At 48.4% G+C, this 24,058-nt stretch overlaps 1 protein-coding gene across 1 annotated transcript in view; it reads left to right on the forward strand.

Annotated features, from left to right (window-relative positions):
• ANO2 (anoctamin 2) overlaps positions 1-24,058 on the forward strand; it is a 335,785-nt gene that overhangs the window by 158,182 nt on the left and 153,545 nt on the right. The window contains exons 12-14 of the mRNA XM_086404358.1: positions 6,916-7,076; positions 16,482-16,564; positions 23,899-24,009. Coding sequence (XP_086260484.1) covers positions 6,916-7,076; positions 16,482-16,564; positions 23,899-24,009 — 355 coding nt within the window. The remainder of the gene's footprint in view (positions 1-6,915; positions 7,077-16,481; positions 16,565-23,898; positions 24,010-24,058) is intronic.

Genomic DNA, 24,058 nt, shown 5'->3' on the forward strand with positions numbered 1-24,058 from the left:
AGTTCCTTGACCAGGGATCGAACCCACAGCCCCTGTAGTGGAAGCCTGGAGTCTCAACCACTGAACTGCCAGGGAAGTCCACCATAGTTGAGATTTGACCTCTGTTGCTTCCTGGCTTTCCAGGTGACTCAGTGGTAAAGAACCCACCTGCCGATGCAGGAGACTCACGAAATGCAATTTCAGTCTCTGGATTGGGAAGATCCCCTGGAGTAGGAAATGGTTACAACACTCCAGTATTCTTGCCTGAGAAACCCCATGGGCAGAGGAGCCTGGTGGGCTATAGTTCATGGGGTTGGAAAGAGTCAGGCATAATTAAGCAACTGAGTTCACAGGCACATGCCTCCTACTCCAAGCCTTTGCTTTCCCCAGTCATCTGTGGCGTCTTCCCCAGGGCTCTGACCCTCCTTGGCAGCCCAGGAGCTCTAGCTGGCCCCTCCTGGTGCCTTCTCAGAGAACACAGCTCCGTTGCCCCATTATGATGGCTGGGGATTGGGGTCTCAGGTTGGTCCAAACTGGAGGACTCATCCCATGCCCTGAGGACCAACAGCTCGGCAGGCAGAGAGTCCACGTGCTGGTTGATATCAGGACTTGAGACTCGTGCCCTGGTTCCCCACATGGGAACCCATGTGACAGTGGCCAGGGCAGCTGGAAGGGACCATGGTCTACACACGCTACAAAGGCGTGTGCCTACACACACGGTGGGGCTCTCGTATGTGTGCAGGTGTGCGTGCTTGTACAATGAGATCATCATCGTTGCAGATACATCACAATGCCTGTCGGGTGTGTGATGTTTTATCAACTATGGATAGCAGTCCGTTAGTGGATTATAGAATCAATTTAATGGTTATCTTTTAAATGAACTAGAATAAGGGTCTTCCCTGGTGATCCAGTGGCTAAGACTCCAATCTCCCAGTACAGGGGGACTGGATTTGATCCCTGGTTTGGGAACTAGATCCTACATGTTGCAGATAAGAGTTCACATACGGCGACTAAAAGGTCCTGCGTGCTACAACTATGACCCGGTGTAGCCAAGCAAATAAATACGTATTTCTGAAAATGCAGTAGAATAAGACTAAAGGAAATCAACCCTGAAGATTCATTGGAAGGACTGATGCTGAAGCGGAAGCTCCAGTACTTTGGCCACCTGATGTGAAGAGCTGACTCACTGGGAAAGACCCTGATGCTGGGAAAGATCAAAGGCAGAAGGATAAGGGGGTGACAGAGGATGAGATGGTTGGATGGCATCACTGACTCAATGGACATGACTTTGAGCAACCTCCAGGAGTTAGTGAGGGACAGGGAAGCCTGGCATGATATAGTCCATGGAGTCACAAAGAGTCGGCGGATATGACTGAGTGAGTGAACAACAAAGATTAAGATAATATAGAGTAGAATGAAATATAATTTTAGTATTCATCACAAGAAGGAAGTATCAGAATTGTTTCATGACATTTAATTTAGTGATATAAGTGTGTTTATGGATACAGTATATGTCTTTATTTGCATAGTGGAGTCTTTTGAACTTTTTCAACTTTCCGAAATGAAAATGTGTAAAATTGGCTGCTGTAAAATTTGAAATTTTGATTCTCAGTTTTTCAGACTCAGAATAAGGTGTGGCCAATCAGGAAGGTGTAAATAGAAAAAGTCAAGCATATTATGAAGTAGTTTTTGAGAGCTGCTCCTCAGTCATAATTGTATATCTATCAGAAGTCCAAGCTCTATGCCTGATGAACACTCACAAACAATCCGTACACTCCTTGTCAATAAAAGCACAGCCTCTAAATCCCAATACAGAATCCAGACAAATTCACACCCTTCGAGGGTTTGTGTCTATCAGCCGCTCCTTGTTGTCTGGCTGTTGTTTAGGTGCCAAGTCATGTCCGACTCTTCGCGGACCCATGAACTGCAGGACGCCAGGCTTCCCTGTCCTCCCAGCCACTCCTAAGCGATTATAAGCTTTCACCCTTCCTGGGATTATTTTAAAGGTCTCCACTTTGGGCATTAGGCCTGGCATTTAGTATCTGTGTGTCACTTTAAAAAAAATGTTTTATTCTGAGAACCGTATAGATTCACTGGAAACAGTAAAGAGAGTGTAGAGGGGCCCAATGTGCCCTTCATCCAGTTTCCCCCAATGATTATGTTTTAAAAGCCACAGTCCAGCATCAAAACCAGGAAAGTTACATTGTGTGGAACTTTAAATGGTACCTTTTATCACCGATAACTTTGATATGTGAGTCACATGCTTCACTTAATAGTATTTCCATATGTGCAAGATATGTCTATAGAACCTTCGTCTGCTTAGCAAGGGGTTGGTTCCATTTGTTCCCCATTTGCTTACATGCATAGGAAAGACTGGAGCATTTTTTTTTAAAGGTGATTAATCTAAACCATATTTTAAAGAAAAACTGGTTACTTTAGAGCTGAGATCTTAATAGCAGATGTTCTGTCTGAATTTCTTGAATAATTGCCTCCCTTTGTGGCTAGTAGAGCCCTGTATGTCACTTGAATTGTGAGCAGTGGGTCACTCATTGAGAACACCACCCACTCCAGGGTCTTGGTTCACCTGATGGTCAAGCCATTCATCAACCTTCTTCTGTGTCCGAGAGAACATGATCGGTTGAAGAAACATGTCATTGGATTTATAGCCACTGTGGCTTCTAACTAAGAATCTGTGGATGACGCAGCTAGTGAATGACCCAGCCCTGACTTTAGTGAATGACCCAGCCCTGACTTCAGTTCTCGGGGCGTCTCCCCCTTTTCCAGCTTGTCTCAGAGACTACAAAGTCCTTTAATGTCATCCCAAGGCAGAATTTCTCCAGAATCCTCTTCCAATTGCTTGCATCAAAAAACTCCAAAGATGCAACAAAAAATACCCAACCCAATGCATACAGAGCATTCTGACTTCAAACCTAAATGATGTGGGACTATCCATGCTACCATGGCTGCCATTTCGTACAAATGATTGTCAGTTGACTGTATTCTAATTTTAAAACCATTTATGTACACAGCATTCACATTTCAAAGTACTCTGTACTAAGGTGGTGCTAATATTTTTTTTTCCCCTGACCTTTTAGCATGGACTAGTTTTGATTGAGATTAGATTTTCTAGGATTATGTGTCTCCCTGTATATATGTAAAGAATCTCCATGACAAAGCAGTGGCAGATTTTATTTTCTTGGGCTCCAAAATCACTGCGAATAGTGACTGTAGTCATGAAAATAAAAGACACGCTCCTTGGAAGAAAAACCGTGACAAACCTGGACAGTGTATTAAAAAGCAGAGATATCACTTTGCCGACAAAGGTCTGTAAAGTAGCAGCTATGGTTTTTCCGGAGGGCTTCCCTCATAGCTCAGTCCATAAAGAATCTGCCTGCAATGCAGGAGACTCGGGTTCAATTCCTGGGTCAGGAAGATCCCCTGGAGAAGGAAATGGCAATTCTCTACATTATTCCTGCCTGGAGAATCCCATGGACAGAGAGGCCTAGCAGGCTACAGTCCACAGGGTCACAAGAGTCAGACATGATTTAGGGACAAAACCGCTACTGTCCTGGTTTTTCTGGTAGTCGTATATGGATGTGAGTTGGCCATAAAGGCGGCTGGGCACCCAAGAATTGATGTTTTTGGACTGTGGTGATGGAGAAGACTCTTGAGAGTCCCTTAGACAGCAAGATCAAACCAGTCAATCCTAAAGGAAACCAACCCTGAATATTCATTGGAAGGACTGATGCTGAAGCTGAAGCTCCACTACTTTGACCACCTAATTCGAAGAGCCAACTCATTGGAAAAGACCTTGATGCTGGGAAAGAGTGAAGGCAGGGGGAGAAGGGGGCAGCAGAGGGTGAGATGGTTGATTGGTGATGAATCTGAACAAATTCTGGAAGGTATTGAAGTATAGGGAAGCCTGGCATGCTGCAGTCCATGGAGTTACAAAGAGTTGGATTGACTTAATGACTGAACAGACACGGCTTAGAAGCAAAGCTGTTTGCTAGACTTTGTGCAAACTGACAAGTTTTCTGTGTGAATCTGTTTTCTAATTGGTACTCTCCTCCTAAAAGCACCAGCTCCTCTACCAGGCAGCCATCACATGTCTGGCCCAGAAGACTTCAGTCCTGCTCTCCAGTTACCAATAAACACATGCCCAGGTGAAGTCAGTGTGGCTGAACTTACTATTAAGAAATTACTATTTAATATTGTCGATGTGAGTGAGTCACCGATCTTGACACTTGCCAGTGGAGTGCTCAGCACCAAGTCTGTGGAGGAGCTGGGATTTATCCTGAGACCCGGAGTTTCCATTCTCTCACACAAAAGGACTTTCCCTGCCGAGGCTCATTAAAAACAAGCCTGAGAGCTGGGACTTGACAGTCAACGACAGCCCTCGGTGAAACCTTTGACTGCTTAGCGATGGAAGCTAAACACAGGCATCCAGCCGGCTTCTGGGTTTTATCTAAGCCCTTGGCTCAGGCACCGGGGTACCAGCTCCCTCAACCAGCTGTACTGTGCTCGGTAGTGCCCTCTGCTGCCTCTTTGTGGAGAAAACCCAGCTGTGGTTTCAGCCTGTGATCCCTGCCTCCCCATCATGGGGTCTCCTCCAGCTGCTCTGTGAGAACAGCCAGTGCTTTCTTTTCGTGAAATCTCTAGTTCTCCACCCTTTTCCCCAAAGTGATGAGCTTAGCCATCTACTCATCCCCGAGGGCAAATATCACACACCGGAGTGATGAGTTCATTCATTTTCCTACCAGACTGCAATGTGGAGGGTTATTGGGGAAACCAGTTGGGGCTGAGAAATCCTCGGTTCTTATTTGCAAGCACCTGATGAGCCTGAAGTTATTGGGTCCAGCTGATCCACCCAAGTGAATGGAATTTCAAATATATGCATAAGTCCAGTAAAGAGAAATATACTGAAAAGAGGTGAGAATAGAGGTGATGTTTATTTGACTCATGCTTTGTTCTCTTGGATTCTTGGAATCTAGACTTTGGGAGAATTTACCCTATTCTTCCCTGGTGGCTTCCCTGGACTTCCCTGGTGGCTCAGAAGGTAAAGAATCTGCTTGCAACACAGGAGACCTGGATTCGATCCCTAGGTTGGGAAGATCTCCTGGAGAAGGGAATGTCAGTCTACTCCAGTATTCTTGCCTGGAGAATTCCATGGAGAATTCTTGCCCAGGTTCCATTCCAGAGGAACCTGGAGGGCTGCAGTGAGATCACAAAGAGTTGGACACAACTGAGCAACTAATACACACCTTATTCTTGCAGCCTCTCGCATCCCATTTTGTGGTTAGGATAATTCTTATTAAGTTGAGGTTACTAATCTGTCTTCTCCAAACAGTCACATGGTTGATTCACTTAGAAGTTGGGCTTCCTCCCTCCTGACTCCACTCGTCTTTGCATGACTTCTTCCAGGAGGAAGACCTTGTGCTGGTCGAATGGTATACTCATGTTGATTCCTCCGTGTGACCATCCTAATACACTAATGAGGTAGCTCGTGCTTGAATGAGGACGATAGACTCTGACCTCTGATGAGTGACTTATTCACAAACCATCAGCCCCATAGACTCAGCACCTTTGGATGGGACTTTATACAGCACCGGGCTTCCCTGGTGGCTCAGCTGGTAAAAAATCCACCTACAATGTGGGATACCTGGGTTCAATTTCTGGATTGGGAAGATTCCCTGGAAAAGGGAACAGCTACCCACTCTAGTATTCTTGTCTGGAGAACCCCATGGACAGAGGAGCCTGATGGGCTACAGTCCATGGGGTCGCAAAGAGCCGGACACGACTGAGCAATTAACACTTTCACTCTTTTATATGGTACCATCCAATGCACAGCATAACTGATATGTGGTCACTCACTTTTTGTTGGTTCACGTATAGTGATGGCTTCCATACCTCCGAAGGTAGCCCATCTATTTTTTTTTTATTTTTTTCCACTAGAGTATAATTGCTTTACAATGTTGTGTTAGTTTCTGCTGTACAACAATGTGGATCAGCTGCTGCTGCTACTACTAAGTCACTTCAGTCGTGTCTGACTCTGTGCGACCCCATAGACGGCAGCCCACCAGGCTCCCCCCTCCCTGGGATTCTCCAGGCAAGAACACTGGAGTGGGTTGCCATTTCCTTCTCCAATGCATGAAAGTGAAAAGTGGAATTGAAGTCGCTCAGTCGTGTCCGACTCGTAGCGACCCCATGGACTGCAGCCTACCGTCCATGGGATTTTCCAGGCAAGAGTACTGGAGTGGGGTGCCATTGCCTTCTCTGGGATCAGCTATATGTAGACATATATCCCCTCCCTCTTGAGCTTCTCCCTTCCACCCCCCGCTCCCATCCCACCCCTGTAGGTCATCACAGAGTGCTGAGCTGAGCTCCCTGTGCTGTGTGGCAGCTTCCCGCTGGGTCTCTTCATACATGGTAGGGTCTATAAGTCAGTGCTGCTCTGTCAATTTGTCCCACCCTCTCCTTCCCCTCCTGGGTCCATAAGTCCGTTCTCTAAGTCTGTGTCTCCATTCTTTCCCCACAAATAGGTTCATCTGTATCATTTTTCTAGATTCTATATCTATGCGTTAATATATGGCATTTGTTGTTTTCTGACTTGCTTCGCTCTGTTTGATGGACTCTAGGTCCAGCCACATCACTACAAATGACCCAATTTTATTCCTTTTCATGGCCGAGTAATATTCCATTGTACATATGTACCACATCTTCTTTATCTGTTCATCTGCTCACCCAGTTTTAAAGACAAGATACTAAAAACAGTACTCCCAAGGGGAAGAATCCAAGCCCAGCTCTGATCTCATATGCCTTGTTGACGGAGTTACTGAAGCAGCCAGGGAGTTCCAAGTGGGAGGGGTTTTGGGGGTGATGGACTTAGGGAGGGTCCTGCTTGGAGCCCTGTGACCCCACAGCCTCTGTCTCCTGCAGCAAGGAGATGTGTGACCAGCAGAACGCCTTCACCATGTGTCCCCTTTGCGACACGTCCTGTGACTACTGGAACCTCAGCTCGGCCTGTGGGACAGCGCGGGCCAGCCACCTGTTTGACAACCCTGCCACCGTCTTCTTCTCCATCTTCATGGCTCTGTGGGGTAAGTCATCACCATGAGGCTGGCTTCTGTGCAGGGCACCTTCAGACGGGTGCAGGGACCAAAGCCAATATTCTTTAATCCTTATATCTTTAGTAAAACTTTTATTTACTAATTTGGTTGCTCCGGGTCTTCATGGCTGCCTGGGCTTTTCTCTCACTGTGGTGGGTGGGGGCTACTCTCCTGGTGTGAAGCACAAGCTCTTGGGCTCATGGGCTTGCACCTGCTGGGCTCTGGAGCACAGGCTTAGTGGCTGTGCACGGACCTAGTTGCTCTGTGGCATGTGGGATCTTCTCATACCCGGGATTGAACCCGTGTCCCCTGCATTGGCAGGCAGATTTTTTTATTACCGAGCCACTACAGAAGCCCCTAGTCCTTATATTTTAAGAAGCATTTTAGGGACAATAGATTTCTCTCCTTTACTCATACATGGGACTAGAACTAAGAATATCCTCCGAGGCTTTATTTTACACACACACATGCATATATATATATATATGTATATAAGAGATGGAGTAATCTTACATTAATTTCATATAGGATTTGTTTGGAAATTGAACCCATGCATGCTTTGAAATGGAAAATCCTGTGGACAGCGGAGCCTGGTAGGCTGCAGTCCATGGGGTCGCTAAGAGTCGGACACGACTGAACGACTTCCCTTTCACTTTTCACTTTTACACATTGGAGAAGGAAATGGCAACCCACTCCAGTACTCTAGCCTGGAGAATCCCAGGGATGGGGGACCCTGGTGGGCTTCCATCTATGGGGTCGCACAGAGTCAGACACGACTGAAGCGACTTAGCAGCGATACACTCATAGGCACCTCCAGGTACATCTCCTAAGATGTGCAAGTCCCAGATGTCATTTGGTGTCACACTTGGAGTCAGGGGGTGACTGCCACGATCACAGGGTTAGCTGGGGGCAAAGGCGGGCCTAGACTCGTCTCCTATCTCTGTGTTCAGTTGCAATTTCCAGGACACCACAAGTGTAGAGTGCAGAGATTTCACTTAATGCCAGAGAGATGTTTTCCATCTTCCCACCAAAGGGATTTGTGAAGGAAGGAACAAATAGTTCCTTCGATTTCCTCCTCCTCCCTTCCCCGCCCCCCTCGCCCCCGCCCCGACCCCCGCCCAGAGTCTTGGGGTAATAAACTTTCTCTGGGACACAGCCATCTGATCATAAACACAGACACACACATGCACCCTTCTGGTCTTAAAAACTGGAATATCCACCCCTGTGGTCACTGAGCATTTCCAAGAAGACATACCCACGGGTATCACAGAAGGGAGCAGGGGCCCCTGTGTCAGCCCGTTGGGAGCAGCCATCTGCCGTCGTCTCATCCTCACAGACTGGGCCCTCATCTTTCGGGTCACAGACCAGCAGCTGAAGCGGTTAGGTTTACTGCTGACTCCAGGGGGCTTGGAGGACCTGCTAGGATGGGGCGGTGAGTCGCACATCCTGGGACTGTGTGCAGGAGAGGGAGGTCTCTTCTAGAACTGCTGTTAGACCCAGACCCGGCGACCTCCGCCTGTCTACATGGGTGGAGATGGAACCAGGCTGGAAAGATTCCCATGTGACCCGGGAAGTCCTAGTATCCAGAGCCTCCAGAGGTATCCAGGGGAGCCTCTGTTCTCCCAGGAAGAAAAGCCACTGCCCAGGACCACGTGGCAGTGTCAGCCTGCAGAACAGTGGCAGGGAGTCAGAGGACACGGTATCCATGGCCATGTAGCTCTGGAATTGTTCACAGGAAGGGTCGGGGGGGACAGAGGGAAGTTGTAGCTTGTGGCCTGAACAGTCTCAGGCGGCTCTGTGCCTCTTGTCCATAAACAGCATCTTGTTTTTTTTCTTTTTTTGGGGGGGTTCCTTTTTTTTTCAATTTTCTTTATTTTTTAATTGATGGAAAATTGCTATACAATTTTGTGTTGGTTTCTGCTGTACAGCAATGCAAATCAGTCATAATTTTATATATGTGTATCCCTTCCCTCCCGAGACTCCTTCCACCCCCAGCCCGATCCCAGCCCTCTGGGTCATCAGGGAGCCCCGAGCTGAGCCCCCTGCCGCACAGCAGCTCCCCTCTCGCTGTCTGGTTCACACACGGTACTGTGTATGTGTCAGTGCACTCTCCCAGGCTGTCCCACCCTCACCTCCCCCACTGTGTCCGCACGTCCGTGCTCTACTAGGTTCAGATCAGATCAGATCAGTCGCTCAGTCGTGTCCGACTCTTTGCGATCCCATGAATCACAGCACGCCAGGCCTCCCTGTCCATCACCAACTCCTGGAGTTCACTCAGACTCACGTCCATCGAGTCAGTGATGCCATCCAGCCATCTTATCCTCTGTCGTCCCCTTCTCCTCCTGCCCCCAATCCCTCCCAGCATCAGAGTCTTTTCCAATGAGTCAACTCTTCACATGAGGTGGCCAAAGTACTGGAGTTGCAGCTTTAGCATCATTCCTTCCAAAGAACACCCAGGGCTGATCTCCTTCAGAATGGACTGGTTGGATCTCCTTGCAGTCCAAGGGACTCTCAAGAGTCTTCTCCAACACCACAGTTCAAAGCATCAATTCTTTGGCGCTCAGCCTTCTTCACAGTCCAACTCTCACATCCATACATGACCACTGGAAAAACCATAGCCTTGACTAGACGAACCTTTGTTGGCAAAGTAATGTCTCTGCTTTTCAATATGCTATCTAGGTTGGTCATAACTTTCCTTCCAAGGAGTAAGCGTCTTTTAATTTCATGGCTGCAGTCACCATCTGCAGTGATTTTGGAGCCCAGAAAAATAAAATCTGACACTGTTTCCACTATTTCCCCATCTATTTCCCATGAAGTGATGGGACCGGATGCCATGATCTTCGTTTTCTGAATGTTGAGCTTTAAGCCAACTTTTTCACTCTCCACTTTCACTTTCATCAAGAGGCTTTTGAGTTCCTCTTCACTTTCTGCCATAAGGGTGGTGTCATCTGCATATCTGAGGTTATTGATATTTCTCCTGGCAATCTTGATTCCAGCTTGTGTTTCTTCCAGTCCAGCGTTTCTCATGATGTACTCTGCATATAAGTTAAATAAACAGGGTGACAATAAACAGCCTTGACGTACTCCTTTTCCTATTTGGAACCAGTCTGTTGTTCCATATCCAGTTCTAACTGTTGCTTCCTGACCTGCATACAGATTTCTCAAGAGGCAGATCAGGTGGTCTGGTATTCCCATCTCTTGAAGAATTTTCCACAGTTTATTGTGATCCACACAGTCAAAGGCTTTGGCATAGTCAATAAAGCAGAAATATATGCCTTTCTGGAACTCTCTTGCTTTTTCCATGATCCAGCGGATGTTGGCAATTTGATCTCTGGTTCCTCTGCCTTTTCTAAAACCAGCTTGAACATCAGGAAGTTCACAGTTCACATATTGCTGAAGCCTGGCTTGGAGAATTTTGAGCATTACTTTACTAGCATGTGAGATGAGTGCAATTGTGCGGTAGTTTGAGCATTCTTCGGCATTGCCTTTGTTTGGGATTGGAATGAAAACTGACCTTTTCCAGTCCTGTGGCCACTGCTGAGTTTTCCAAATTTGCTGGCATATTGAGTGCAGCACTTTCACAGCATCATCTTTTAGGATTTGGAATAGCTCAACTGGAATTCCATCACCTCCACTAGCTTTGTGGTTCATCTGTACCATTTTTCTAGATTCCATGTGTATGTGTTAATATATGATACTTGTTTTTTCTTTCTGACTTACTTTACTCTGCATAGAAGGCTCTAGGTTTATCCACCCCACGACAGCTGACTCAAATGTGTTCCTTTTTATGGCTGAGTAATATTCCATTGCATAAATGTACCACAACTTCTTTATCTATTTATCTCTCCATGAATATCTGGGTTCCTTCCATGTCCTGGCTTTTGTATACAGTGCTGCAATGAACATTGGGGCACATGTGTCTTTTAGAATTGTGGTTTCCTCAGAGTACGTGCCCAGTAGTGGGATTGCTGGGTCATATGGTAGATTTACTCTTATGTGCCATGCTGTGCTTAGTCACTCAGTCGTGTCTGACTCTTTGCAACCCTGTGGACTGTAGCCTGCCAGGCTTCTCTGTCCATGGGGATTTTCCAAGCAAGAATATTGGAGTGGGTAGCCTATCCCTTCTCCAGGGGAACTTCCTGAACCAGGAATCGAACTGCGGTCTCCTGCATTGCAGGCAGATTCTTTACCAGCTAAGCTATCAGGAAAGTCCCAGATTTATTCCTAGTATTAATAAAAAATACTAGGAATTTTTATTCCTATGATGCAAAGAGCTAACTCATTAGAAAATACCCTGATCCTGGGAAAGACTGAAGGCAGGAAGAGAAGGGGATGACAGAGGATGAGATGGATGAATGGCATCACTGACTCAATGGACTTGAGTTTGAGCAAGCTCTGGGAGATGGTGAAGGCCAGGGAAGCCTGCTGTGCTGCAGTCCATGGAGTGGCAGAGTTGGACATGGCTGAGTTACTGAATAACAAATTAATAAAAAGCGGCCTCTTGGAATCACCTCAAATATGCTGGAACTGACTGGAGCCTGAAATGCCCTTTCACCTTTGGCTACGCTGCAGCCCTAACCCATGAGTCTGTCTTACAGATATGACCGCGACTGAGTAGCTAAAGCTTTATCACTCTGGTCTGCTCCCCCTTAAGGCCTTTCCTGGGATGTGTGATTCCCTGTCACAGGGAGACTTGGTTTTCAGCTGTATTTTCCCACTTCCTATTTTCTTTTTTTTCCCTTTCAGGTGGATGTTTTTATTTGTAAACAAATAAAACCACCAAGAAATAAAAAAAGAGAACTTCTCTGTAAAGAAAATGAGATTGTGGGCAGAGCTGGAAAAAAAAAAAAAAGATTCAGGGGTCCAAGCTGTGCTTTGTGACTATTAGAGATGGAGAATCTCTGGCCTTGCAGATCTGGGCTTCCTGCACCCTCTCAGAAGTGGAGGCTGGGAACTTTCTTGGTGGTCCAGGGGTTAAGAATCCGCCTTGCAGTACAGGAGATGCTGGTTCGATTCCTGGTTGGGGAACTAAGATTCCATAGCCTCGGGGCAGCTAAGCCTGCATACTGCAGCTAGAGAACCTGTATGTTGCAATGAAGACCCAACACAGCCAAAATAAAGAAAAATAAAATAATAATAATAAAAAAAAAGGAAGCAGAGGCAAGGAGGACATTGTCTGAATCACCCACCTCTCAATGACCTCCTCACCAACCCACCCAGGCCGCTCTGTCACCAAACTCTCAAACAAGGCAGTCTCTGAATTCCTTACTATGCCAATTACTTCATTTTGCTGCAAATAAGGAGAATGTTTTTGAACCAGATCTTAGGACACAAGCTTTCTGCGTGGTCCTAAAATGGGGGCAGGGCTGTCCCTTCCAATTTTTAATCCCCAACAGCTGTCCCCTTTCTCTCGTTGGTGGATGAACAGATACCTCCATCCCTCCTGAGTTCTGTGACGATGCCCCCGTGCCCCGCCCCCCCGCCCCCACCCCCTCGCCTGGGTCTCCTCTCTCTTCCCCTCGCGTGGTAGCAGCAGTGCAGGGAAAACAAATGGAGTGGGCTTGTGTCAGCGCTTCTGGGCTTAGGGTTTGGTTTTGTTATTTTAACAGCTTTGCTGTGTTTTATGTGATTGTGTATTTGGTTACAGCAGCCAAGAGCCTGAGGGCATGACTGCCTACAAATTACAATTAAAAATAATAGTTATGCCTCTCATTACATGATTATTATGATCAGTGGTGCTGTGCTGGGTGGGCCTGGGCCAGGGCCCAAGGCTGCCGGGAAGGAGGCTGGGAGAAGTGGTTATCTGCAGAGAGAGAGAGTGGGGCAGGAGTCGGGGGTCACTGAGCTGGGGTTGGGGTGGGGTGTACGGATGGCAGGAGTGGGGGGTCACTGAGCTGGGGTTGGGGGTGGGGTGTACAGAGGGCAGGAGCGGGGGGTCACTGAACTGGAGTCGGGAGGTCGAGTGTGCAGAGGGCAGGAGTCAGCCAGACCCACGGCCGGTGGAGGCATCAGGCCCAGCCCCTCTGGGGTTCTGCCTTCAAACTCCAGGAAACTTTGGAAAGACAGTGAAGCCATATTGAAAGTAGGGAAGGGAGAGGTGAAGGGAGGCGGTTAAGGACAGCAACTTCAGGGTCAGGCAGTCCTAAACGTGGGTCTCAGTCCCGCTCTGTACCCATCACCGTGAGCCTTGCCTGGTGTCACTGAAGTCAGTCCTCTCAGCTGAGGTGCTGAGTAACCTGGACGGAGGCTGGTCCTCAACCTTGGAGCACCCCGTCCTCATCTCTTAAGTGGGTGAAATCATGCCTACCTGTCGTGTTCTCACAGGTGTGAACTGGATGTGTGTGCAGGGCAGCTGGTGTGGTACCTGGCACGCGATATCCGCTGGGAGCTGCTCTCCATCGTCACGAGGGTCCTTCGTATCCCCCTGCGTCCTCCTCAGTGACTTTTTAAATTTTTGTATTGGGGTATAGACGATTAACAATGTTGTGGTAGTTTCAGGTGAACAGTGGAGAGACTCAGCCGTACGTATACATGGATCCATTCTCCCCCGAGCTCCCCTCCCCTCCAGGCTGCCATACGACCTTAAACAGAGCTCCCTGTGTCGTGCAGCGGGTCTTTGTTGGTTACCGATTTAAAATACAGCAGTGTGTATATGTCCACCCCAAACTCCCTAAATATTCTTTTCCCTCATTCTTGCCCCCGGCAACCATGTTCGTTCTCTAAGTCTCAGGGACTCTATTACCCCATCGTCTGCTCCCGTTCTGACTTCTCTCCTTCATGGAGACCACAGTTGGTGTGCAGAGCCCTCCTCGGGCACTGGGAGCAGCACAGGGAAAGGAGAGGCATTACCCCAGTTTGGAGAGCATCCCCAAGCCATGGCTGGGGTCCAGAGGTCGGGGTGCACACACACAAAAGGAAAAGGTCTCAGATCCCAGGAACCAAAGATACAGATTTTTCACCCTACACTGAGGCATGTGGGATCTTAATTCCCTGACCAGGGAACCTGTGACCCCTGCACTGGAAGTGCAGAGTCTTAACCCCTGGACCACCAGCGATGTACAGACCCATGCACCGCAGTGTAGCACCAAGTGAAACATGCAGCTTCAAGGAACCACGTGCTTGATCAGGCTCTCAGTGTTTGCTGGGCTCAGCCCTGTGCAGTGCCCCAGGTGAGCAGAGACACGTAGCAGTTGAAGAAGAGTTTGCAGTCCTATTTGTATGCTGCAGACCTGAGTTGCAATCGATGGTCTGGCATGGCAGGCAAGGCAGGGCACCCAGGCTGTTACTGGGGGTGATGTAGTGGGGTAGGGGTGTCCTCAGGGACTGTCACATCCCTTCCATTTCCAGCACACCAGACCTAAGGGCTGTAGGAGTGCAGAGGAGTGGGCGCCTGGGAGTCTTACCTTATGGTGCTTGAGCTGGTCAGGAAACGGTGAAGGCAGCACTGGAGTGTGGCATGGGACAGGGACAGTTTGTACAAGCTGGGGATGAAGAGGGCAATGAGGTGATGCCTGAGAGTGCAGATGAGAGGTGTGTGCTGACAGACGGTGGGAATGGATGGGGACAGACGGGATGGACCAGATTCACTCATTCTGTGTATCTAGAGGGAAGAATCTTGACAATAGGGACCTGCTGCAAGTTTGAGGCATTGTTGGCCTCCTTCTCCCTGCCCCTTAGCACTGCCTGAATGCCATTACTCTTCAAGGCTCAGCTCAGATACTCCGGCAGCGGGCACCCCCTCTTCTGTATGCCCACAGCCCTTTATCTGTGCTGTGTGTAAGTCCCTGATCACTTTATGCTTTGTACAGTCGTTATTTAAAATCTCTCCTGATAGACTAAATCACTTGAGAGCAAAATCCACATCATTTTCACCTAAGCTCCTCAGGATGTCTTGAGCAGTGTTTCGTATGTCGCAGGTACCTGAGGTCAGGTTTTTCAAGTTAGGAAATCCATTCAAGCTTGCTCAAATGACAAGGGACTATAAGAAAGTAAGAAGCAAGCTTGTGGATGCAGGAGATGAAGTACAGCCAGGCGCCTAGGGAACTGGAGCAGGAGGAACTATAAGGAACCTTTCTCCTTTCTTCACACGCTACGTGGTTTGTCCCATTTCTTTTTGTGTCTCTTAGTTTCAGTTTTCAAAAGAGAGTCTGATTGGCCCCATCAGCAGGATCAGGTGTCCAATCCCGATCTAAAGAAGCCATGGCTTCAGGGCTGAGGGAATTGGTTCTTTCTGGAGCGTGTTGGGCTGCCCTTCAAGGGCTGTGGTGGTTGGAGTGGGCAAACTGACCGGTGTGTCTGGATGATAGGCATTCAACAGATATTTGCTTGGAGAATGAATGAATGTCACTTCTGGGAGCTGCATCTCCCAGCTGCCTGCGGGATGGAGTGGAAGTCTGAGACCCTGGACTCAGGTAGAATTATTAGGAGATGTGACGTAATCTCAGAATGAGATGATTCAGGCTCAGGAAAGGGAAGTTGTGCGGGGGACAGAAAGATGGAGAAAAAAGTGAGAGGAAGGTGCAGGAAGAGAGAGCATGTAGGGAAGATGAGGTTTGTCTAAAAAGGCTACAAGCCATCATTCCAATTTCTTACTTTTTTTAATGCTTGTATTCTTTATTAAAAATTTTTTTATTATTTTTAATTTTTAATATAAATTTATTTATTTTAATTGGAGGATAATTGCTTTACAATATTGTATTGGTTTTGCCATACATCAACATGAATCCGCCACAGGTGTACATGTGTTCCCCATCCTGAACCCCCTTCCACCTCCCTCCCTGTACCACCCCTCTGGGTCATCCCAGTGCACCAGCTCCAAGCATCCTGTATCATGCATCGAACCTGGACTGGTGATTCATTTCATATATGATATTATACATGTTTCAGTGCCATTCTCCCAAATCATCCCACCCTCTCCCTCTCCCACAGAGTTCAAAAGACTGTTCTATACATCTGTGTCTCTTTTGCTGTCTCGCATCAGGGTTATCGTTACCATCTTTCTAAATTCCATATATATGCATTAGTATACTGTATTGGTGTTTTTCTTTCTGGCTTACTTCACTCTGTATAATAGGCTCCTTTATGTCTTGAGATCAGTGTTTAAGCTTCTCTTATAACCTAGAAATGGGGCTTCCCTGGTGGCTTGCAATGCAGAAAACCTGAGTTCGATCCTTGAGTCGGGAAGATCCCCTGGAGAAGGGAATGGCACCCACTCCAGTATTCTTGCCTGGAAAATACCATGGACAGAGATGCTTGGCAGGCTATTGCCCGGGGGGTCACAAAGAGTCGGACATGACTGAGCGACTAATATTCAGTGTGTATCCTCCATGGGGTGAACCCTAAGGGTGCTCTCAATCCACTCTTCAAAATTAATAGAATTTTTTCTTTCTTTTCAAGCTACCATGTTTCTTGAAAACTGGAAGCGATTACAGATGCGACTGGGCTACTTCTGGGACCTGACTGGCATTGAAGAGGAAGAAGTGAGTTCTCTTTGGATTTCTGCTTTGCTTTGCCTCTGGAAATAAATCATCTTGAGTGAAATAGCTACTTTCTTTGCTCTCACAGGAGCTGGTCACCTGCCAAGTCTTGCTGTGACCCCTTTCCTAGCTTGGCTCCATGGGCTAAGCCAGGGTTGATAGGCACTGAGGCCAAGAGTTGAAATCATCTATCTTCTCTTGACCTGTAAGACCTCAGACTTGATGGGTAGCCAGATGTGCTGGTGACCCTTGGTGAGAAAAAATGGCACGAGAAGCCTTGCCGTAGCCTTGAGGTTCAATTCAACATTCTTCCACCTCCTGTCTCATTGGTTCTTGAGAGCATGAAGCAAGAGGCTGTGACCCAGACGTGTTATATGGACATGTCTGGATGCCCCTGGTAGCGTGCTGGGGGTCGGGTGGAGGCATGGGTGCCAGGTGCCTTTGATGTTCATGGAAAAGGAAAGAACCACTCACCCAGTACCTTGTCAGCCGATGTGACATGGGAACATGAGCTAAGAGAAAGCGTAGGTTCTTTCAGAGTCAAGTTTTATGGACAGATGTTGTTTAAAGGATGAAAGTAACTGACCTACCCTTGGGGCTCATTTGAGAACTAGGGCCCCTGATGATATTGGAGTTGACAATGACCAGCACGGGCACGGTTGCTCATGTTATCTATTCCCACTTGCTGCCATTGCCTGAACAGCAGAAGTGAATATTAGCTAGGCACTCGCAATGCTGTGGGCATTGTCAATGAGGTGGTGGGACAGTGTCCAGAGGTCCAGGAGGCACCCCCAGTATTTTGAGTACCATGGACTGGCTGGCCGCGAGCATATGGTGGCCTCGTGTAGAGCTGACCTTTTCTGTATTCTCCATCACTTATTGATGTCTGTTGCCTTGGAGACTAGGGACCCTTGGCTCTGTGACCCTGATGCTTTGATCCAAGCTAGTGACACCCCCAGTTTAGTCTTGCTCCCAAGTCTGTGTGGCTCCCTGGTCTGTGATACAGCATCCTCCCCTCTCCTTAAAGCTCCAGGTATTCAGCTTGCCTTTGAGCAGGTGGGCATTCGATGACCATGGATTGAGTTCACATGCTCACTCTATCCCCAGTCTTCTGCGTTAAGTGTATACCTGGGGACTCATAACATTGCAGATTCTGTGGCAAATGAGAGAATGTACATATGGATTCTGCCTTCAGAGTGGATACAAATTAGTTAAGAAGATAAGCAATGCAGAATAATGAAGGCAATTGCATTTCTTGGGGAAAAGTGGCCAAGGCAGTGCTTCCAACGGAAAGAGCTGTCAGAGTTGGACTGTGTGGGTGATTTTGTCCTGTTCCATTTCATTCCAGAGACAGAGAAGGAGAGAGGAGAGAAGAGAGAGGAGAGGGCTGTAGCTGGATGTGGGAAGAGGGTGGGGGCACAGCTCCCTTCTCTTAAGGCCAGGACTCTGAGGTCTCCAAGGAAAAGAAGAAGAAGCTTCTTGGCATCTAAGCCTGTGTGAGGCCAGAAACAGGCCAAGTGTGTCTTCCGAGTAGCATTGAGGAAGCCAGCAAGTCTCTCTGTAGAGAGGATGTGTGAACACACTCACATGGAGAAAGGCATCTATCAGGACTCGGTGCCCTGGAAATCTCAGTCCTGGGCCCCTGGCAGGAGTGAGATGTTAATCCATTTTTGTTTCTTGTAACCAGGTTTCCTGTTTCCTGTTTAACCGATGAGCCATGGTCAAGTCTTGGGAGGGGCCTGACTTCAGGAACTCCTGTGCAGGCTGAGAGGGGCCTGACCAAGCCTGGGTTCACCCTGGCACAAGGCGCTGGTCCTGACAGGCTCTCTGTGTGAGGTTCCTGGGGGTGGATCAGTTCTGCAAGCATTGTTTATGTGCCCCTGTGCACCAGACTCGGGGCAGGCGTGATCGGGAGAAGGGAGGACACCTGTGTCTTTGCTTCCAGGTATTTAGATTTTTGAACTTGGATATTAAACACACTTTAAATTGAGTTAAATCTGAACATGCACATCAAACAACTACTATGGACCAGGTTCTGATTTGGGGTGTGGCAATCCCACAGACATGGTCTTTGAGCATCTTCAAAGGACTGAATTCAGCTAAGGGGCTCTCTGGTCTCTGAATATTTAGAATACAACAGTGAGTTTGAGAGAAATTACTTCTGGCCTAAAAGAATGCTTAAAAACAATAGACAAGGCAGAAGGAGAAGGGGGCGGCAGAGGATGAGATGATTAGATGGTATCACTGACTAAATGGACATGAATTTGAGCAAACTCTAGGAGATAGTGAAAGACAGGGAAGCCTGGTGTGCTGCAGTCTATAAGATCACAACTAAACAACAACAAAAAATCAAGGTTTTGGAGACTGGTTGAATTTTAATGAGGAGCAAAGGGAAGAACGGGTACCCATATGAGGAAACAGCCAACAGGACCGTTGATCTGGGGAAGCTCATGTGTGGCTCAAAGGTAGTGAGATGCCTGGGAAGTGTCGTTGGCTGCAGGGAAAAGGGATTGGGCTGTAGTGGGGGGCAGAACAGCAAATGCAGGCTGGTGGTCAGGCCAGGGAGCGTCCTGATTGCTGCTGTGTCTCCTTAGGTCATGAGAAGGCACTGAAGGCAAGATTGGCAGGTATTTGTGACCCACCCTGGGACTTATATGAAGTGTCGGGGGCAGATTTAGTGTTAGTTGCTCAGTTGTGTCTAACTCTTTGCGACCTCATGAGCTGTAGCCCTCCAGGCTCTTCTGTCCATGGGATTTCCCAGACAAGAATACTGAAATGGGTTCCCATTTCCTTTTCCAGGGGATTTTCCTCACCCAGAGGTCAAGCTCTGATCTCCGTCACGTGGGCAGATTCTTTACCGTCTGAGCCACCAGGGAAGCCCTAACCTATGTTCAAATGAGGAGCAAGAGAATGGCAAATACTACCTGGGCTTTGGGGAGAGAGATGCAGGAGTCCTTGAAGGTTATGATTAGAGCTGTTTCTCTGATCTCCAAGTCTCAGGAATCCTCCCGTAGGCAGCTGTACAGACAGAGCCCCCAGACAGCCTTCTTTCCTGTGGTCTTTATTAGGAAATGTGTGGGAGAGGAGGGTGCTAACTCACACAGAGACCAGAGACATCCACCCTCTGTCCCTCCCCCTTGGGGTGCCCCCTCCACATGGGACACCATGGAAATGAGCAGGGGAATGGGGAAGGAGGCCGGAGAACCCACGTCCTGGGTCAGCAGCCCCAGGCCGAGGGGCCTCCTTGTGGAACCAGCAGAGACGTCCCAAGAGACTCCTTTGGAGCCTGTTGAAGGAGCCTTCTGCCAGACCTCATGAGTCTTTGCTGTGAAGCGGGGTGGTCTTCATTTTGGCCACCTCTCTTGCCCAATTACCTTCTGCCTTCAGGCCCCAGGTGTCCTTGGGACCCCTCAAAGAGTGGCCTTATTTGGGCATAGAGTCCTCCCCTCCATTTCTCCCATCCACATCTACCATGTCAGGCTTAGCTGTCCCTAACGGCTTCCCATCACATAAGACACAGCCTCCTGCCTCCTCTCTGAGCCCAGCTCATGGTGGCCTTCTCCTCCTCTGGAAATTCCAGCCTCCTGGATCTGCCTTCTCTCCACGGCTCCTTCTAGGCTTTGCACTGGCTCTTCCTGCTGCCTCGAAGGTGCCAGTCTCCACCTGACCTGATTCTTTCTTGGCTTTCCTGTCCCAGCGTTACCCTCCTCCGGCTGCTGTCATCGTTCAGTCTCTAAGTCACGTCTGACGCTTTGCGACCCCATGGACTGCAGCACGCCAGGCTTCCGTGTCCTCCATTATCTCCCAGAGTTTGCTCAGACTCATGTCTGTTCAGTTGGTGATGCCGTCCAGCCATCTCATCCTCTGTCGTCCCCTTCTCCTCCTGCCCTCAATCTTTCACAGCATCAGGGTCTTTTCCAATGAGTCAGCTCTTTGCATCAGGTGGCCATAGTGTTGGAGGTTCAACTTCAGCATCAGTCCTTCCAATGAATATTCAGAATTGACTTCCTTTAGGATAGACTGGTTTGATCTCCTTTCAGTCCAAGGGGCTCTCAAGAGTCTTCTCCAGCACCACAATTTGAAGGCATCAGTTCTTCAGTGCTCAACCTTTTTATGGTCCAACTCTCACATCCATACCTTCCCTAAATCCCCTTTCTGAAGCGGCCAGCCTGACATTTCTCTTGCTGCTCTGAGTCCCCACCTGCTAGCTTCTTATTGGTGGGTTTGTTTGGTTACTGTCACCTTCCTTGACTTCGGGATAAGCTCCTGGAGAGGAAGCACCTTGTATGTAGCCTCAGAACCTGGAAAAGAGCTCCCACAGGCTCAGAGAACAGGAGATGCTTGATGGCTCTTGGATGGAGACCTTTGTTGATTGCATCTGCAGATTTACCTCTGTAGATCAGCAAAGACTGGTTCTGAGCTGGCCTAGGCCCTCTCTTCAGGACAGCTCCTGAGGGATCAAACAGATGGAAGCAGCTTTGTGAAATATTTCCCAAAGCTTTGTGGGAGGGTTATGTATTTGTGATGACTTGGCATCAGACCACCCATCCAGGGAGGCTATGTTTAATGACGACCTGCCCACAGCTGGATATGTTGGAGCCACGCTCATGGGGGTCTAGATGCTACTCTGGCTGGGAGATCATTGATCCAGCTCCATGCCTTTGAGGAATCTTGTGACCTAACCTGATCTTCTTGACTGTAAGCAGGGAGATCCTTGTCTGACCTTGCTTCAGTTGCAAAGCAGAGAAGCCTAAGACTCCGCTTTCAGAGCCTTGGACTCCTATGTGCCAAGAGCTCTTGGCTTCTTCTAAACAAATGAGGGGGATCTGAACTGGGGCCCAGAGTATGGTGCGGGGGCCACAGTCACAACTGGGGGGTGCCTCTATGTGATGTCCCATCTTTGGAAAATCAGGGACTGGTCAGGAGCCTCCTCTCATCAGAAGAGAAGGCCCTGAAGCTCCTCTGCAGTGGGTGACAGGGTGAAAGCAAGTCTTGCCTGAAGGTCTTTGGAATCCAGATTCTGGTACTCAACAAAAACACTCAGCCATTATTTTATAGTTAAAATCTTCCATAGCGATCATATAGAAGAAAAGCAACTGGATTTCAGAGGCCATGGAGGAAAAGGTCACACTGTGCTTCTCAGAGTATTTCTGCAGGATGTTATTTGCTGGAAGTAAAAGAAGTTTTGTGGGACCTGCTGGGCTGAAGAATATTCAGCAGGTGTCTTTACAGGAGAACCTTTTCAGAGCTTTTATTAGGCTCTTTGTGACTCTCAGGTGACATGTTGTATGGAGTTTTCCAATCAGTTCGAGCCTGGAATCCTTTTTTAACCCCACACCCTCCTGGCACACACATTAGGAAGTGCTATGTTGGAGGATGGATGAAGAGGAGAGACCAAACGAAGTGAACTGCACAAGCATTTAGGGATTTCTGTGTGCTCCCTATGGTGCTAATTACTGTGAGAAGCACAAAATAGTGCAGACCAGATAGCAGATTCTTATATTAGGATGTAAAGACTCTCACACGCAGAACAACTAGGAAATAATTTTAAAAAAAAATGTGATCAAGAACATGTCGTACAAGCTATAAAACTCGAAGGTTTTGAGAGGAGGCACCGCCGCCTATGGTTCAGCAGGCAGAGAAGGTCCCACCTCTCAGGGTGGACTGCATCCTGGAGACTGGTTGATGATGGGAAGCCTTCAGAATTCTGGAATAGCTCCTTCTCTCTTATATCAGTTATTCTTATGAGTCACGCGTGTAGTTTCTCCTCTCCAGCATCATGGCATTTCCCAGGAAAGTCAGAGATAGATAAGGAGCCTAGCTTGTTGGCTTTCGGAATCTCTGAGGCATGAGCAGTGATAAGGGAATGTGTGTTCTCTGAGTCTGCTGAGACCCAGCTCTGGGATCCCTGCCTGGGAGTTCTCGGTAAATGTTGCAGGAATGTGAAGTCCTCACATCCTGGATATTGGTCCTTGAAAGCTGCAGGGAAGACACTTAACTTACACCGTTAAGTTCTCTTTGAAGTCAGCCGTGCATCTTCCTGTCCCAGCCTCTGAGTTGCTGGGACTGTGGTCTTTCCAACGAGCCAGGCTCTCTTTCTCATGCCTGGTGACTCACTGTTCAGGTTTGTGTTGCTGAGTGGCCCCGGGGATGTCTCCTGAGCACCGGTGCACTTGCCAGTGAGTTACTCACCTAGACTGAACAGGAAACAGGTCCAGGCAAGCAAGTTTTAAGATTCCCTGTGGCCGCCTTTAGCTTTGATGTTTATTGGCCGCCATTTTTAGCTTGCGGAAGAATGACTTGAGGAAGACACTCGGTCCTTGCCCTAACATCCAGCTGTGGGGCACATCTGTTTCTCCAGCTGGGACTGGGCTTATTGAAACTACAGTGGAGGCTGAGGATAGATGGTGGGGTGGCTGGAGGCAGCCTTTGCTCACTGCTGTGTGCAGCTCAGGGCTCCTGTCTGTATCAGCTGCTTGTTAACGCTTCCTCTCTCTTTTCTCAACACTGGCACTGCCCCCAGGAACGTGCTCAGGTTTGGTTTTCAGTGTGATAACAACTGTCGTGTGTCCTCCTTTCCTGCCACGTTGTGTTCCTGATTTTCCTGGTCTAGATGCCTCGTGTATGGGTGTGGTATGGCAGTTGTTGTGGTGGGGTGGATGCCTGCGGTGTGGCGGTCGTGTGTGGTGTGGCGGTTGTGTGTGGTGCGGCGGTTGTGTGAGGTTTGGCAGTCATGTGGTGTGGTAGTCGTGTGTAGTGTGGCTGTCATATGTGTTGTGGTGGTTGTGTGTAGTATGGCGGTCATATGGTGTGGCAGTGGTGTATACTGTGGCAGTTGTGTGTAGTGTGGTGGTTGTGTGTGATGTGGTGGTCGCGTGTGGTGGAATGGTTGTGTGTGGTGTGGCAGTCATGTGTGGTGTGGTGGTTGTGTGTGTAGTATGGCGGTCCTGTGGTGTGGCAGTGGGGTATACTGTGGCAGTTGTGTGTAGTGTGGTGGTCGCGTGTAGTGTGGTGGTCGTGTGTGGTGAGGTGTTGTGGTCGTGTGTGGTGGAGTGGTCGTGTGTGGTGTGGCAGTCATGTGTGGTGTGGTGGTTGTGTGTGGTATGGTGGTCATGTGGTGTGGCAGTGGGGTATACTGTGGCAGTTGTGTGTAGTGTGGCAGTCGTGTGTGGTGTGGTGGTTGTGAGTGGTGTGGTGGTTGTTAGTGGTGTGGCAGCTTTCGTCCCATAGCGTCCGGTCCCGTGTCCTGACTCACTGTCCATGTGGTGTCTGGTTCTGCCCTGCAGGCCAAGGCTGCCCTACCTGTGTACTAACCACTCTTTGACTCTGGGTTTTAGGAGCATTCCCGGCCTGAGTATGAAACGAAAGTTCGCGAGAAAATGCTGAAGGAGAGCAACAAGTCTGTGGTCCAGAAACTGGGAACCAGTGGGACTGAGGCTGAGGATGAGGTAAGATGCCGGCGCTTGGTGCTCACCATCCTGTTTATTTCTTAAGATC

This window comes from Bos grunniens, chromosome 5, assembly GCF_055505025.1.
Source record: "Bos grunniens cultivar Pamir isolate PY7600 chromosome 5, Bosgru_T2T1.0, whole genome shotgun sequence".
In the NCBI taxonomy this organism is placed as follows: Eukaryota; Metazoa; Chordata; class Mammalia; order Artiodactyla; family Bovidae; genus Bos; species Bos grunniens.